Source organism: Pseudopodoces humilis, chromosome 8 (assembly GCF_049639895.1).
Source record: "Pseudopodoces humilis isolate 2021_Gansu_Grassland_sample_001 chromosome 8, ASM4963989v1, whole genome shotgun sequence".
In the NCBI taxonomy this organism is placed as follows: domain Eukaryota; kingdom Metazoa; phylum Chordata; class Aves; order Passeriformes; family Paridae; genus Pseudopodoces; species Pseudopodoces humilis.
The window spans coordinates 35,747,085-35,763,884 of record NC_142207.1 but is presented as its reverse complement, the minus strand read 5'-3'; the positions used below and the strand labels follow the sequence as shown (position 1 = coordinate 35,763,884).

Genomic DNA, 16,800 nt, shown 5'->3' with positions numbered 1-16,800 from the left:
CTGCTGGGAAGGGGGCAAAAAGGGGCTCTTTGGGCTGTGTTGGGAGGATGCTCTGCCTTAGCCAACTTCAAGAAATAGTCCCAGAATGGGCAGAGAATTCTAATTCTCTTTACTTCATCTGTGTCATACCCCTGTGTGACGAGCTGTGCCTGTTCTCAGACACCTGGTGGGCTTGTCCACTGTAGTTTTTCAGGGTAACATTTCCATTTTTAGGTTTCCCATTGCCCAGCCTGCTGCTTTTGATCCCAGATTGACACCTACAACCTGCAGGCTTTGAAGGTAGGAAGAGGGGGTGCAGCTTCCAGGCTGCTCTGTGGGTGCCCTTCTGCCTTTCTCCCATGGCTGTTTCCATCCTGGGGGAGAAATAGGATTCCATAATCCGACCTAAGAGAGAAAAAGCATTAAATATGATGCCCCTGACATTCTGGGGCCACCTGCATCCATTGCAGAGCTGAGCTGCTTTATAAAGAAAAAGAGAAAAGAAGGAGAATTATGATGCAGATGGGGATTTTGAGTGTTTATTTTGGAAAAAGCTTCTGGATCTCCAACTTTTTGCTGTGGGTCAAACTGTCAGGTGTTTAATCCAAAATCTACCCCTTCATAACTTCGAACACTGGGAATCCAGGGATTTGGATGTTTCACCCAGTGAGCCATGCAGGGACCCCAGCAGCCAGGGCAGGATTTTGGCTTTTCCAAAATAATTTCTCATTTCTTGCTGCTTAAAAAAAAACCCCAAAACCATGAACTGGGGCAAAATACAATGCCATGAGATCTATGGAGCTGTGGGAAAGGTCAGGCTCACTGTATGTAACCCTTCTGCTGCAAAATTCCTCTTTTAACATTTTTCCACTTTTTCCTTAGAAAACCATTCTTGCCCCCAAAATCACCAGAATTCCAGGGGTAAATATTTGAGCAGTGAGTGAGCATATTGAACTTGCCTTTCCAAATGGCACTAGTTTAAGCTTTCAGCTGCTGGGCAGTGAGTGGAAATGCTGTCACCCCAGATTTACCATCAGGAAATGGCAGGATGTTCTAAGGGCTAGCGCAGGGAAGCAGCAGGGGAGCCTGGGATCCAAACACTATAAAGGAGCAGCCACAGTGTTCCACTTATTTCCAAAGGCTGTGTCATGGCCTCTGCAATATTCCAGTCAATCTAATGCAAGGCTAATTTTTTTTCATTAACCTCCAAAGCAACCTCCCCATCTGCCAAATTAATCACTGCTGGAAAGCCAGAGGAGTATTTTAGAAAAAACAAACTACTGATTCTGTCCCTAACAACCTCTTTTTTTTTTCTTTTTTTTTTTCCTTCAGGCCTTTCAGTTCCACTTCAGCTCATTTGCAATGCTCTTGCAGAGCCCATTTGTAAGGCATAAATATAATACATATATATGTACACAAATAATTACTGCTTTTTTTCAAGAGCAATGGTTTATTTGGTCTTTGCTCACCAGGAGACTCCCATCTCAGAGGAGATCCTCAGCAACACATTGGGGTGCTTTCATCCCAGGTTTGGAAGCTAATTTTCAGTGAGTGAGAGCTGGATGTTATTCCTAGAGTGCTTCCCTGGCTGCAAGGCATGGAGCTATGAGCTTGGAAATCAGAGAATCATAGAATGGTTCAGGTTGGAAGGGACCTTAAAGATCATCTTTGTTCCACCCTGTGCCATGGGCAGGGACACCTTCCTCTACCCCAGGTTGCTCCAAGCCCCATCCAATCTGTTATAAGTGCAATTATCTTTCTATTAAATTTTTTAAATGCTATATAAAAAATATGTGAACCTCGTTTTTCACAAACCTGGCCTCGGACACTGCCAGGGATGGAGCAGCCACAGCTTCTCTGGGCACCCTGTGCCAGGGCCTCACCCCCCTCACAGGGAAAAATTTCTTCCTAATGTCTAATGTAAATCCAATCTCTTTCAGTTTCAACTCACTCATGTCAATTTGAAGCCATTCCCCCTTGTCCTGTCATGCCAGGCCCTTGTAAAATGTTTCTCTCCATGTTTTCTGTAGGCTCCCTTCAGGTACTGGACAGCCACGATTAGGTCACCTCAAGGCCTTCTCCAGGCTGAACAATCCCAATTCTTTCAGTCTTTCCTCACAGCAGAACTGCTCCATCCCTCTGATCATCTCCATGGCCCTCCTCTGGACTGGCTCCAACAGCTCCATGTCCTTCCTGTCCTGGGGACCCCAGAGCTGGACACAGAGCTCCCCATTTTGTGGTTTTCCCTCAGCAGAGCCTTCCCAAGAGCTTTTCCTCGCAGGTGGGATCACCAGGCAGCACCCATTGCTCTCCCACATCCCTCCCCCTTGCCCTTCCCAGCCCAGCACAAGGCTCATCCTCAGCTCCCTGCCCGGGTTATATCTTTATGATATCAGGTTTTATGCAGCAGCACGGTGAAGTCATCGCAGCCGGCCGCGCTTTTATTCCGGCGCGGTCCCCGCGGCAACGGAGGGAGAAACAAAACAGGGAGTTCAGCACAGCGAAGTTTCCTGGCTGCTGGGGCTCATTTTTCTTCATGAGCTGGCTTTGGAAGGCAGCGGAGCGGCCGCTCATGGAAACTCAAACATCTTTCCCTCTCCCCTGTCTGCTCCCCCGTCTCTCTCCGCAGCAATGGAGATAAAGGTTACACATCTGGTTCGGATCTGCTCTGTTTAACCAGAAAAAAATAAAATAAAATGAAATAAAAAATGCCGTGCTCCTGCTGTCCCATAAATCATCCCGCAGCTGGAGCGCACTCCCGGCTCTCGCTGGGGCTGTTTATCCCGCCACGTCCCACTGAGCCGTGGGGTTTGCTTTTGGGAAAGCTGCGCCTCCCGAGAGCTGCCTGCTGCCATTTGGAGTGATCTCCGGCCTCTGGGCCAGGCCTGAGAAGTTTAAAGTTACCATGGATTAAGGTTTTGGGATTTAAAACCACCCATGATGCTCAGCTCAGCCCATGGGAATGACGCTTGCAGTGAGCTCCCTGCCAGATGTTGCTCCCCAGGAGCAACTGTTCTGCCCCCAAAACACTCACATGGCTGTAAAACATAGGCAGAAAGCAATGGAGCACCTACAAAATCTAACATCTTCCAAATCCCCTGCTTTTACCTTATCATCTCCATTTTACTCCAGTGATTTTGGGGTTGGGAGTTGCAGTATTTCCACCCCACAAGCAGAAGACCCCTGGCCAAGGAAATGCCCACACTTCTGTCCCAGTTATCCTAAGATCCTCTGCTGCAGGCTCAGCTGCTCCAAGTTTATCTGCATCTCTGCTCAAGCACTTGGATACAGTCCTGATTAATTTTCCTTGAACTCCTGGCCTTGCAATGTCAACACTGGCTGTGTAGGGCATTGCTGGAAAACCCAGGAAAGATCTGGGCAGGTACATCTGGGCATCTGTAGACTTCTAGACTGGCTTCTTTCACTGATGTAATAAATTTAATACTGGCTAATAAAATTTGTCAGAGCCACTTTGCCTCTCCTTGTAAAGGTCTCCCTAGAAGGCTGTGATTAAATGCAAAGCTGCAGCATTGAGGGAACCTAACCAAGCATTAAATGCTGATGCTGTCCTAAATTTAAGGGCCTGGCTTCAATGTTGAACTCTAGGACACATCCTGCTCTTCATTTTTATGACCCCAGCATAAGTGGTTACGTCTGTGCTTTAGGGTTGAATCCTGGAGATTTCACCAGTGGGCTCGTAGCTTTCTGGTCTCCAAGGGCAGCAGAGTAATCCAAAACCCTCTGGATTTCAACTGGAGAAAGTGAGATTTGACAGTGATTCTTTGTAATAGTTTGTCCCAGGGACACACTATCACACTTCAAGGAGGAAGCATGAGTGTAGGAGGGAGTGTAGGATTTTGTGGCTTCCTCTGGGCAGCCTGACTGTGAAATTCTCCGTGAGGAAATTCCCTGGTTAAAATGATGGCCGGTAGCTCTGCTGACTGTACCTCGCCCATCTCCCTTCAGGTCCTGAAGGGACAATACAAGGAAGATGTAGTGACAGGACAAGGGGGAATGAATTCAAACTGAAAGAGGGTAGGTTTAGATTGGAGATTAGGAAGAAATTCTTCTCTGTGAGGGTGCTGAGCACAGGGTGCCCAGGGAAGCTGTGGCTGCCCCATTGGTTGGACAGGGCTTGGAGCAACCTGGGATAGTGGAAGGTGTCTCTGCTCCGGCATGGGGTGGGCAGGATGAGCTTTAAGTCCCTTCCAACCCAGACCATTCTGTGGCTCTTTCATTGGGACAGAATTAGCACTCAGGTTTGAAGACACAGCACTACATTCAAGGCTCACTTGGATTATATGCAGGTCCCGGAGGCAGGGTCACTTCAACCTACACCAGCCTTGTGAAGGTTTCCCTGATCCAATTCTGGAAAACTCCAGAGATTTAGAGCAATTCCAGTGACACTTTTTTACTTCACAACATGCCCTCAGCTTGAGGGGAAATTCTAGGCTGGAGTCTGGCTTTTATGGCCTTGCTGTCCCCCCACCCGGGCGAGAGTGTAAGACTGAGGCAGTACCTTTTGAAGCAAGGCCAGGGGCATTTTTGATGCAGGAGGTGATGTCTAGAGAAGAAATCCTGCATAAAGGGGGGTCTGAGGCCACCCCAAAAGCAGCAGGGTGTGGATCTCGGGGCTCCCCACCAGCAGCCGGGAGTGGAGCGCGTGTCTCGGGCCAGGCTGGGCTATTTTTACTCCCGGTCTGGTCCCGCAGCCACGCTGGCAGATGCGCTCCCAGCTGCAGATGACTTCCATGTGCAGCCCCTCTTGGGGCCCGGGGATGGGAGGGGATGTGGGGCCCCTTCCCGGCCCTTCCCCGAGCTTCCTTCTCCTCCTGGCGCGCTGTGGAACCTCGGGCTGCGCCCTGGCATCCTGGAGGGCTGCACGGGCCATGGAAAGCAGCTTTCCCGGGAAACGGAGGCGGTGCAGGCATTGGGAAAACCTCTCCCGTGCTGCAGAGGGGTGGGAGGATGGAGGGAAGGATCGCTTTAACCAAAGTGCAGCTTTTAAACCCCGTGAGAGCAGAAAAGGGGGGGCCCGATGCACGGTGAGGTGCAGGGCAGGCTCCCAAGTCCCTCTGCAAGAGCCAGTTAAAATAATAAATAAATAAATAAGTAATATTAAAAAACCCCCAAATAAAAATATAATATTAAAATATTATAAAAATAATAAATAAATAACATTCACCCATTCCCCTCTTTTTCTAATGAAGCCCCTGTGGTGTGCTCGGGGAAGGTGCCAGATAAACAGCGCAGTTTCCCCAGCTCAGCTGCCATGGCTTGGCAAACCAAGCTGTCCCCTGTCCCCCACGCAAGCGGCTCAGACGGGAAGTTTTGGGATCTGGGCTGCGCCTCCTGCCAAGAATGGGATGCCTGAACTGTAAATCCTCATGAGGACAAAGCCCAGAGCAGCCCTGAGAGCTCTTCTTGCGCCCTGGAGAAGTCAGGGTGAGGCCCTTGGAGCCCTGTGGATCGTGTGCAGCGCTGAACAGCGAGCCTAAGCTGTCAGATTTAATTTAGTCTTGTAAATGGTGTTGTGGAAGGCAAATCCTCCTCCTGGGAGGTGCTGCCAAAGGCATGGTTGTGTGTGCGACACATGTGGAACATCTCCTGTCATGACCCATGGGGACCTGCCTGAAGTGCTTCAGAAAGCAGCAGGACAGCGCCAGGTGGCCTTCTCCTCATGGCAATCCCACCCTGACCCATGGAAGAACACCTGGATGAGCCCTGAACTGCAAGGGTCTCCTTTCCAAGATCTAATAAATGCAACCCAGTTCTCCAGAAGGCAGTGCCCTCTCCTAGCTCTCCCTCACCAATTCCCTGGTTTTGGTGTTCCAGCTGCCTTCTGCACGGCATATGCCTGCAAGGCTCCATTTCTCCATCCAGGCAACTCCAGCAGGCCGTGGGAACAACGCCTTTGGACAACAACAGAGCCTCAGGGAAACTGAGGATGTAAGGCCCACAGCCAGAGCTGCCCTGTGCTGTGGGGAGGCCACTTTCATCTTCTTTGTGCTTTCAGGGGGGATTTTTGAAGGGACAGGAAAAATGTGCATTGTTTCTGGGAATTTCATCTTCTTTGGGTGAGCTCAGAGAAGGAAAAATCATGGCTGTGGAAAGCTAAGGAGACAGATGAAAATATGGGGGCATTGAGTAACACAGGTTGGAAGGGACACCCAGGACTGGCTGACGCCAAGTTGCTCCATGCCATGTCCAGCTGAGTTTAAATTCCTTCAGGATGGAGATTTCACAACCAAGACATCTCTGTTTCTACCTTTTTTCCAAGCTGGAAATCTCCAGGTTGCCAGCAGCCTCTCAGTGCTGTCCCCCTGAATACCCTTACTACATCCATCCTCCCTTTGAGGAACAGTGGGTTTCCCCCCTCCCTGCCCCTGCCCAAAATATTTGTTTTCCACACCCTGGAAAATTATTCCATTGATACCCACACTGGCTTTAACAAAGACAAACCCACAAGTTTCTCAAAACCTCCATTAGACTTTATTTAAAAGTTCTTTGTATAGACTTCCTGACACAGAATCCACAATAAAAATAAAACCCCACTCCCTCCCACTGCTCCCCCCTCCCCAGATTGCTTTGCTTTGTATTTTATAAAACATACAGCATCAGAAGAATGCCAGAGGCATCCTACACCACAATTTGAAGATTTGTTAACTGAGGCCTTGGTCCCAGCAGTGCATTTGCATTCGGAAACTTTGCTTCCTTTTCCTTGCTAGTTCGGTTGGCCACATGTGGTACAAATGCAAACAAGAGATCTAGTCTGAGATCGAATCCAGCAAAAGGAGAAGAAAAATAAAAGAGGAAGAGTGAAAATGGAGCTACTTGTTTATCAGAATCAGCCACTCTTACACAAAAGCTTTCCCTGTAAAGTTACGCTCAGTTATGAGAAGGATAAAAGCAAGCAGGTAACAAGTTGCCGTGAAATTACTACGATTCTTGGGGTTTTTTTGACTCATTTTTACGGTGCCTTTGATAGGCAGACTGCCAGAATTGGGGGGGGGGGGAAGGCTAATTTAGAGACATGTTGAGAGACAATAACAATCTGCACTCAGGTAAATATTTGGCAATGTTGAAGCTATACAATATAACCCGGGCACGTGTAGCACTCAGTCCACAAACAGTTTAGCACCATATTGATAGGTCATGTAGCAAAACCCTCTCCTCAGGGTTTGCTTGGGAGTTAAAAGCATGAAATATTACAGTGCAAGGTCGTCTATACCCTTAGCTTCTATAGGGGCAAGGTGGCAAAGGTGATGCTGTCTCAGAGGTAAGTGTTGGCCAGCCCCTGGCTCTATGTCCCTATTGTCGTCACCACGCCAGGGTTGATGGTACCTGGTGGAGAAAGAAGGAATAAATAAGGTTCTGATGCAGGATACTGAGGGAAGATAAACGAGGTGACTGTCAGGAGTCCAACCCCACTCAGCAGAGTGGGAATGCCAGGGATTTGTCTGAGTCCCCCTTACCAGAGATGCAGAGTTTTTCACATTCTTTCTGCGTGTTGAACCTGTTCTCGTTGCCGCCGCAGCCGCCGTACCAGAAGCGGGCGCAGCTCTTGGTCTCGGGGTCGTAGTACCACTTCAGCACAAAGTTCCTGCAGGTGCCCTCATCCTTCTGCAGCCGGCAGATGTCCATGACTGTGGACAAAACAGGAGCAACAGTGGTCAGTAGCACTCCTGGGTGAAGCACAGCCTTTTCTGAGTGTATCTGCAGGGCAGGGCTGGAATGCAAGCTGAAAAAGGGCATCCACAGCACACATTGTGCACATCTCTTGTGACTGAATCCTATCTCTTTCTCTGCAAAGGCAACCTCTTTCCCTGAAGGTCACCACCCTGGTGCACAAGTTTGTCTCCTGTGTTGCTGCCATGCATCCAGGAGGGATGAAGGAAGAGTGCTGCATGACAGTGGTTGTCTGCAAATCCCTTGGATCTGTAGGATACGAGTTTGGCAGGTCTCAGAACTGGGAGAGGACTGGCTGGGCTGCAAGGGAAGAAGTACTGGCACCACCAAGATGACTGACTTAATCTGAAAAGAGAAATCTTCCATGTGAAGATGCTCCTGGGTCCACCACACACTGCCCATGGCATTTTGCATCCCTTGCTGGGTGAGCAGGGAACAAAACAACAAAGCACTTGGAAGTGGCAAAATGAAATTGCCAAATTGTTTCTTAAAAATAAAACTAAACATCTGATGTCAGCCACTGATTTGCCATCAGGTCACACACCTCCCTTCTCACAGGGATGCAGAAAGAGCTCATGCCACCTCTGCTCAGCACAGCATAAACGCCACAGATCAGGGGGAGTCAGAAATCAGTGTTGACCTTGCAGTTCAGCTTTGCTTTTGGGCCCCTACAGCCAAAAGCTTCCCCATGCCTTAGGCAGGCTCTTTGCCCTCCTTATATTCAGATTTTCTTTTTCCAAAGACCATCTCACTTCTTCCCCACTTTCCAAAATACTGAAATCCAGCAGATGTGAACACAGGAATGACTCTACCCCAAACCTTGCACAGGAATCAAATCCAAACACTAATCAAAACAGAAGAATTTCTTTTGCATATATAACCTAATTTTCCCCTATTTCAGTCTGAAATTAAACAAAAGCTTACCTAAAAATTTCCAGGAATTGATAGAGAGCAAGAACTAGGGAGTTAAAATGTGTTTTAAGCTGTAGCAGGTTGAAAAGATGGGAAGAGAGAGGGTTTTAAATCATCCCCTGGAGAAAATGTGCCTGGGCTCCTCAGTTACACTTAGGAGTTACTTTTGTCATGCTAAAAAAGTTAATGACAATAAAAAAAATAAAGCCATAGAATCATCAAGGTTGGAAAAGTCCTCTAAGACCCTTGAGCCCAACCATTACCCCAGCACTGCCAAGTTCGCCGCTAAACCACGCCTCAAATTCCACATCTACACGTGATAAATGATATAAAAAGTCCAAAATCAAAGGGGATCACATCATTTAAAAGGCTTCAAAAAGGAAGTGGGTCTGGTGCATGGTTTTGCACCCAAAGTGCCTTAAAGTCTGGGGGCTCAACTCATTTCTCAATGTTGCGCCTGCTATGGGCTGAGCCCAGAGCCTGAGCCACCACGCAGCACCCCAAAAGCTGAGATGCACTGAACTCATGTGTCCATTTTTCATGTGGATTCAAGCTCTGCCTTTGCAGAAAATGGAAAGGGAATAAAGCAAGCAGAGCACAGTGGGCAGAGACCTGAACATCCCTCCAGGGCCCCTCAGCTGCTTTTCTTGACTCTGTGCCCAGGGCAGAGCGGTGCCAAGTTGATGAAATATCACTTTAGCCTCAGAAACAGTTGCTGGAAACATCATAAAGGCATGTGACAATGATCAGAAGGGGCTGACCTGTGGGACAGGGCTGGCAGAAACAACGCTCCCTCCAGAGAAAACCTCATCAGGGAGGCTTCCCTGCTCTCTGAGGGTGGAATCCTGCTCTGGAGTGAAGCTGCAGGTTCCTGCAAAAGCTGTGCACTGCTTCCTCTGGCAGCAAAGTCCTCAAACTACAGCCAGAGGATCCATGATACCCATTTGCATCCCCAAAGCACCTTGAAATCCCCTTTTGCCACCCCAGACATCTCTGTGGCTGATGGTGGCCACCTCCTCCTGGCCTCCACATCTCTGCAGGGCTGCCAGTGATAAAAATTCCCAAGCATGATTTAAGGATCCTAAAATAAACCTAAGAAAGTCAAATGAGGTGGAAGGATCTGTAATTTGCCTTTTCAAACCCTGTCATGCCATTGCAAGGACTAAAGCCTTGCCTTTAGGTATCAGGGCTGTCTTCACTCCGTGGTTTCCCTCCTGGCTCCACAAAGGGCCCTGAAACACCTCTGGGAGGGGAGGGCTGCTCTGATAAGGATTTTCTGGGCTCTGTTCCCTCCCAACCCCTTGCTGAACCAACACAGATGATTTCAAGCCTCTTTTCCCTTCCCAGGTCTTGAAGAGGTTTGCAAACATAACCCCTCAACCTCAGAAACTCCCTGAGGAGAGGAGGACATTGCCATTTTCCTGCGGGCTCCTCCCTCAACCTTGACTTTTATCTTTTGGTGCTGAAGGGAAAACGTCTCCATGCAATACCCAAGACCCATGGAATCACTTTCCATCGGGTGTTTTGGTTACAGGCAGGGAAATGTCGGGAATTCTCTGCATTTCAGCAGAGCAGTGGCACTTTTTGGTCACACAGAGATAACACAAACTGATTTGGGACCGTGCCACGCTCCAGTTCAGCAAGCACAGGTCCCTCATGAAATCCAGTGAGCTTTGCCACTCTGGTTGTGCCAGAACACCATGTCCTCGTGGGACAACACACATGCAAAGTGACTTGCTCATGCAAAGCAGATGGAAGGACGTGGTCATGTGAAGGAGCAAGTGAAAACTAACTCTGTGCTACTTTTGATCTGGGGTTGGATAGGCTTGGATGCATGCTGTGAAATGGTCAAGGTGAAAGAATGGGTTTGCTTTGTTTGTGATGATTAATGTTTTTGGGGGGTGTTACCTGATGAAAATCTTTTCTCAAGGGGTGGCTGCTGCATGGCTTTCTCATCTGCTGCTGGAGGAGGAAAAAGTGCACGGGTTTGGATTTTAAACGGTGTTTTCTCTCTGATCCAAACATCATTTGACATTAGGACAAAATGCAAAAGGGTGAATCCTCATGGGGTACTTACATGGCTTTAAGCATTTGTTATTGCACTCAGCTTCGGTCTCAAATCTATTGGCATTACCTCCACAGCCACCATACCAACCCTGGCTGCAGAACTTGTGTTTGGAGTCAAAGAACCACACAATCTGATAGTCCTTGCACTGCATGCCCATGTCAAAGTCCAGCAAGCAAGGGTCTGGCCAATCTGCATGGCAAAAGGTGCAAAGGTTAAGGGACTCTGAGAGGGTTAAAAGCTGAAAAAGCAGAGAGATTGAAAAGAGGAAGAAAGGGAAAATAGAGCCTGATTCAGGACTGGCATCATTTCCCCTCTCATGTGTTTTGTCTTGCTTTGCTGGATGCAAACCTTCCCCATCTTCCAGCTTACCTCTTCTCACTCTTGGTTTTGTCACAGATCCAAACCCCAAATCCTTGGAGCAACATATTGGGAACCCCTTATGCCCCACTAGGGCACTCAGGACTGAGCCCTCCCACAAATCCCCACATTCTGTTTTCAAAGCTCTTTGTCTTGGCAGTAACTTCTAGTCCTTAAGTGTGTTTATCTCTAAAAGCAAGTTGCACCCGGTATATGTGAAGGCTCAATGAAGGTTTAAACATATGTTCCTTTTCTGCCCCAAAAATGATAATTTAGGTCCAAATCCCAGGGTTTTTATTAGCTGTGCTGGGCCATCCATGGTATTTTACCTATATAAGGAGGACAGAGTGTGGGCTTTCCTCCACAGTCTTTTGGAAGATTTACACATGGGTGTCTCCCATGAACTAGAGGAGGCTGAGCTAAACCCATCCCCAGTTCCCTGCCCTCTTTAGAGTCTTTATCCTGTTGAAAACCTTTGGATTAGCATCCTTGGGGAATGCTCCCCCCAGATTGCTGGCTGCCATAAATCCTCAGGCAGAGGCGTTTGCTGCAGGTGGGTCAGCAGGAGGAGCTGAGATGGAGAGGTCTGTGTGGAAGTGCAGAGCAAGCACACAGCACACCCCTTTTCCCTGGAGCAGAAGGAGCCTACACACTTGGTTTCCCAAAGGCTGGTGCCAAGGGGTTAAACAAAGCCAGGGGGTGCTTGTCACCTTGTCACAAGGCTTCTGAGGAGATGTCAGTGCCAGGGAGAGGGGCCAAACGAGTGGGAGCACATGGGAAGGGAATGATGATGGTTCATGCAGGAAGGAGAAATGAGTTGGTCCAGCACAAGCTCTTGTCCCCTCTGCTGCACTAAGCTCCAGTGGTGCCACCAGCCAGGCATGAATGAGATCCATGCTCATCCCACTCAACACCAGCAGCCAGAGCTCCACAACTCCTGGCTGAACACACTGAGCAGCAGCATTTCCCCGTGCTCTCAGACCACGTCGTGAAGAAAATGAGCCTCAGCGCAAGAGCACAATGCTTAAAGGAAAACATGGGAGTGGTGATTCAGGAGTGAGTTTTAGATGACAGATCCATTGTTGGTGTGCCTGCAGTGGCTGTGCTGCTTGATGAAGGCTGAGAGCCCTCCCAGGTCCTTGGAAGAGGGGTTGTGACACTGATGGTAGCACTGAGTGTGACAGCACCAATGTGATGAGCTTGATGTCACCCAAAGCGATGAAATGAGGCAGAGACCCCAGTGCAGGGCTCAGACCTGGACAGCCAAGGATGTCACCAGCACCAGGATCAGCTGGCTCTGCAAAGCCAAGGACTTGCAGATCCTTTGGTGTTAGTGGGACTGTGAGAGCCCCCAGCCCAGCAGTCCCCCCATGGCCCACACTCACCATTCTCAGGCCCTTCCAGTGGCTCAGTGTTGAGCATCATGTTGGCCAGGGACACCTGGGGCTGCACCAGGGTCTCTGTGGAGGAGAGGCAGAGGGTCAGTCCAGGGGCAGGCCACCAGCAGCAGCACCCTCAGTGCAGTCATGAACAGGTTCCCTGGCCCCAGCTCCAGCACAGGGGCCAGGTCTGGATCTGTTTAGCCCAGCACACACATGTGAGAAATGTTTATTGGAGGCAGCTGATGGGATGAGTAATCCCCAGCTGCCTGGCTGCAGCAGGGTGGGATCACCTTCCATCCCCAGCCAGTGGCTCTGCTTGGGCTCACCCTCAGAGGTCACCTGAGGAGCATCCTCAAGGCCCCATGTGGCTGCTTTGGATGGCCCCCACTCACCCCACAGCACCAACAGGCAGGGGTTCAGGAGCTGGATGTGGCCTCTCTGGAGCCAGTTTAGCTTTGGTTTCCTGGCCTTAGAGATGGCAGAATAAAAATGGCATCCCTCGGGGGGGCCAATCCATGATGGATCTATACTCTCCTGCTCCCTCAAGGGCTCTCTTGAACCCAACATTCCTCCCCATCAGGCCTCACATCCTTCTAGGAGCTATGGCAAGGATAAAAACAGCACAGGTGAAAAAGTTCCATGGAGCAGGAGGGGTCTGCAGCCACAGGAAGGGCTGGATTTGCTTTTCTTTAGTGTAAAGTTTGGGTGTTGGTAAGGGGGACAATCCTACTCAGTGTCCAGGTCACAGCTTGCCACCACTGCCTACTCAGCTTGTTCCCATTCAAGATTTATTCTGTGAGAAAAGCAGCTTCCCTGGGCATTGGGAGCTCCAGTTCAGCACATGAAAATGTTACTTCCACCCACTGATGTCTTTTCTCAACATTTTTGTGGGCATGTTTATTGCTTGAGAAGGTAAGGGACTGGTCCAAACCCACTGAAGCCAGAGGAAAGGCTCTCCATGGGCACAGGAATTGTCTCAGAAGTGCCAGAGGGAGCCAGACACAGCACTGGCAGGACCAGCACAAACTTCACACCACCAAGCCAAGTCACCCCTCTGCCAACAGCATTAAAAAAAAATTGGCTCTTTCTTACACAGCAACTTTTGGCCATGCCAGAGAGTTTGGTTAGGTTCACATTGGATCTGCACACATGGAGTTTGGCTCCCCAAAGGACTAAGCCTTCCATTCCATCTCTTCTTTCTGGGTTTTTCTGGATAGTGTGGGGAGCAGATCAGTAGCTATGGAAATGGCTATCAGGGAAGCAGCTTTTCTTGCTTATTTTGATATTGGACTGGACTGAGTTTGCCAGTTTGACTCATTATTGTTTGCAGTAAAGCAGGCTGGACCCCCACCAAGACCTTTTGCACCAATGTGCAAACCCTCTGGGACCCACTCTGGGACTGCCTTTAGTTATCCCACATTCTGTGCAGGTTTAATCCTACTGTAACTCCCATTTCTCAATGAAACACATTTCCCACGTCTCATACCCTGCTGATGATGCAGAGGATGGCAGACATGAGGTGACACAACTTAGCACAGCCAGGGCTGGGATTGTTGGTACCAACTGACTCCTGATCCCTTATCTTTTGTGTCCACTTTATGAAAAAAAAAAAAAAATGTCCACACGTTTTTAAGAGTCACTTACTCGTGCTGAATGACCCTGTGTAGGTTACTTTGGGCTGGGATTTTTGGTAGCCAGTGATGACGACGACGTACTTTTGCCCACTCTTGAGCCCTCGGATCACGTGTTCGGTGCCAGTCAGGTTTTGCCTCTGCACGAGGGAGTGGTCGTGTGCCAAGGTGACAGTGACATCAAAGGTGTTGTGTGGCTCAGGGCTGGCCCAGCGCAGCCTGGCACTGCTCTCAGTGACATCTGTGATCTGGATGTCGTGGGTCTTTGCTGCAGGGCAGAATCACAAGGGACACCAAGTAGTGAATGAAGAGGGAAAAATCTCAAGGAAAAAGTGCCTCAGTGCTGCAGAATCTTCTTTCCATGGCAAGTGCAAGCCAAGTTGGTGCTTGGCTGTCTCAAATGCCACTGCAGGGGAGGCTTTGTTTTCCATAGCTCAGATGATTCACCAAGTGGTTTATTTATCTTTAATAATCAGTTGCAATCTAGCAAATCAAAGCATTTTCATTTTCTTTCCCCCCAGAAGATTCTCACAGATTGAAATTCCCAGCACTTTTCCAACAACTGTAAATGTGCCCAGTCAGATCCTTCCTTCTCTAGGGTGCAATGGATTCGCTGAGCTGCTGAAGACCTCCAAGCCAAGCTTGTCTAATAGTGAACATAAAATCACAGACTGCTTTGGGTTGGAAGGGACCTTCAAGACCATCTCATTCCAACCCCCTGCCATGGGCAGGGACACCTTCCCCTATCCCAGGTTGCTCCAAGCCCCATCCAGCCAGGTCTTGAACACTTCCAGGGATGATAACCTTAATAGGTCAAAGAAGTAATTATGGAAAGGTTTTTCTGCTCTGGGAGATCACTGGATGAGACCTGTATAAATACTGCTTAAAGCACTGGTGGAGCAAGAAACACTCAGAAAAGTTTATTCCCCTTAAGCTGATAAAAGCATTAGCCTTGCAAAAGCTGACTGCTTTTATTTATTGCTTTTTATTTATTATTTATGCAGCAACTTTCCATCAGTGACTGGATGAGCTTCCCTGTGCTTGGACACGTGCTTTGATCCTTGCTCAGCTAGTGCAGATCTGCCTGGTACCCCCTTGCAAAAATACCTGGAAAACCTCCTTTGTATGAACTGTGCTCACATGAAAGAAGCTTGGCATTCCCAAATAGGTCTCCACACTGATCCATTGATGAGCTAACTATTCATATTAGCTGGGAGCTCAAACAATGCCATGAACCATCACAAATAGCAAAACTTGGACAAGGGGCGATGCTATGAGGAAATCATAGAAACAAATGAGCCATGCTAGAAAGAGCAGTTCTCTGTAGCTGGATGGATTGTTCCTGCTTATGTTTTGCCTAGGGGCAGCCTGTCCTCCACTCATTTTTGCACAAAATTCTTGACACAAGTTGACAAAGCCCCAGCACAGATTTCCACCTAAAACCAAAATTTGGCCTCTGGGTGACATTTCCCGCAGGAATAATCCTCTCGGGGGGCAAGGAGAGCCACAGCCTGCTGTGGTTCAGCCTAGAGGGAGGCACTGCCCACATGGGGAGAGCTGTTCACATACCGCTGTGTCTCCTCCTGCCGCCGGCCACGGTGGCTGTGGCATTGGTGGTGGCCCGGCCGCTGGCTTTGGTGTGGGCAGTGGCACTGGCTGCTCCCTGGGCAGTGGCATTCACCTGGAGCACAGAGCTGTCTGGGGTGGTCTCAGTGGCTCTGCTCTGGGCCGTGGTGCTGGCAGGAGTGGTTCTGGCATGGGCACTGGCCACTGGCTTGATGGTTGTGCTGACCGTGGTGCTGGCAGCAAAGGTCCGGCTGATGGTCGCGTTGGGAGCCACGAACCTGAGCAGAATTTTGGAAGTGGAGAAGAGTTGACATAGAAACCATTGGCAAGAACCCACTCTTGAGGTCAAGAGTCTCTGCCAGCTTTAGATTTGCCCACAGTGAAGAGTGAAAAGTGCTTAGATCCAAGCAGTAAGAAGTGCTTGGGGTAACCTGGTCTAGTGGAAGGTGTTCCTGCCCATAGCAAGGGGTTGGAACAAGATGTTCTTTAAGGCTCCTTCCAGCCCAAACTGCGCTGTGATTGTCTGAGAAGGGTGAATTCAGTAGACAGATCTGTAACATGCCTGACTTCAAGAGGCTTGGCCTTCTAAAGCCAGGACGGCTCTGTGCCACCAGTGAGTCTGGGTGACACAAGCTTTCATTTTTTTTCAGAAAATATTAGCATGGATGCTGTGATGGATTCTGTATATCAGATAAACCAGGGCAGCCTAGCCTCTGAAAATAATGCTTGGAGTAGAAAGCCCCAAATTAACAGAAATTTCTGGAATTCCTGACCTACACGATCAAAGTCAACATATACCTCCACCATATTTTTGTACATATATAAATATGAAATTTATCCCAAATTTTAAATTATACATGACCCTTCTCTATAAGGTATCTCTGCTGCTCTTTTGACACAACACTGAGGAAACCAGTAAAATTAAATGCAGTATTATTAGAATTATATTAATTAGAAGATGATCCTGATTTTTGAAGGTGAAGTTGCTTTTTCTTTCCTTTTCCCCAAAGCATTACTCACACTGCTTTCTGCCCAGTGAGCACGGGGCGCTGGCTCTGGGCTTTCTGACCATTCTGGAGCCACTCACACTGTCTCCTTATCTCTGGAGACAGGTAGGAAGCAAATTCACCTGGAGACGGAGAGAGACATTAAATACTGGAGCTGAGGATGGTGGATACCCACCACCAACAGATTACATTTATTTCTTCTTCATTAA

The 16,800-nt window shown here is 48.8% G+C and overlaps 1 protein-coding gene across 1 annotated transcript in view; it reads right to left on the bottom strand.

Annotated features, from left to right (window-relative positions):
- Positions 1-6,485: 6,485 nt before the first annotated feature.
- The window catches only part of COL6A3 (collagen type VI alpha 3 chain), a 58,177-nt gene continuing 47,862 nt past the window's right edge, over positions 6,486-16,800 (bottom strand). The window contains exons 39-46 of the mRNA XM_088058560.1: positions 16,605-16,713; positions 15,588-15,862; positions 14,032-14,286; positions 12,391-12,465; positions 10,658-10,837; positions 10,489-10,542; positions 7,455-7,625; positions 6,486-7,323 (exon numbers count right to left, since the gene is read on the bottom strand). Coding sequence (XP_087914686.1) covers positions 7,283-7,323; positions 7,455-7,625; positions 10,489-10,542; positions 10,658-10,837; positions 12,391-12,465; positions 14,032-14,286; positions 15,588-15,862; positions 16,605-16,713 — 1,160 coding nt within the window. The 3' untranslated portion in view covers positions 6,486-7,282. The remainder of the gene's footprint in view (positions 7,324-7,454; positions 7,626-10,488; positions 10,543-10,657; positions 10,838-12,390; positions 12,466-14,031; positions 14,287-15,587; positions 15,863-16,604; positions 16,714-16,800) is intronic.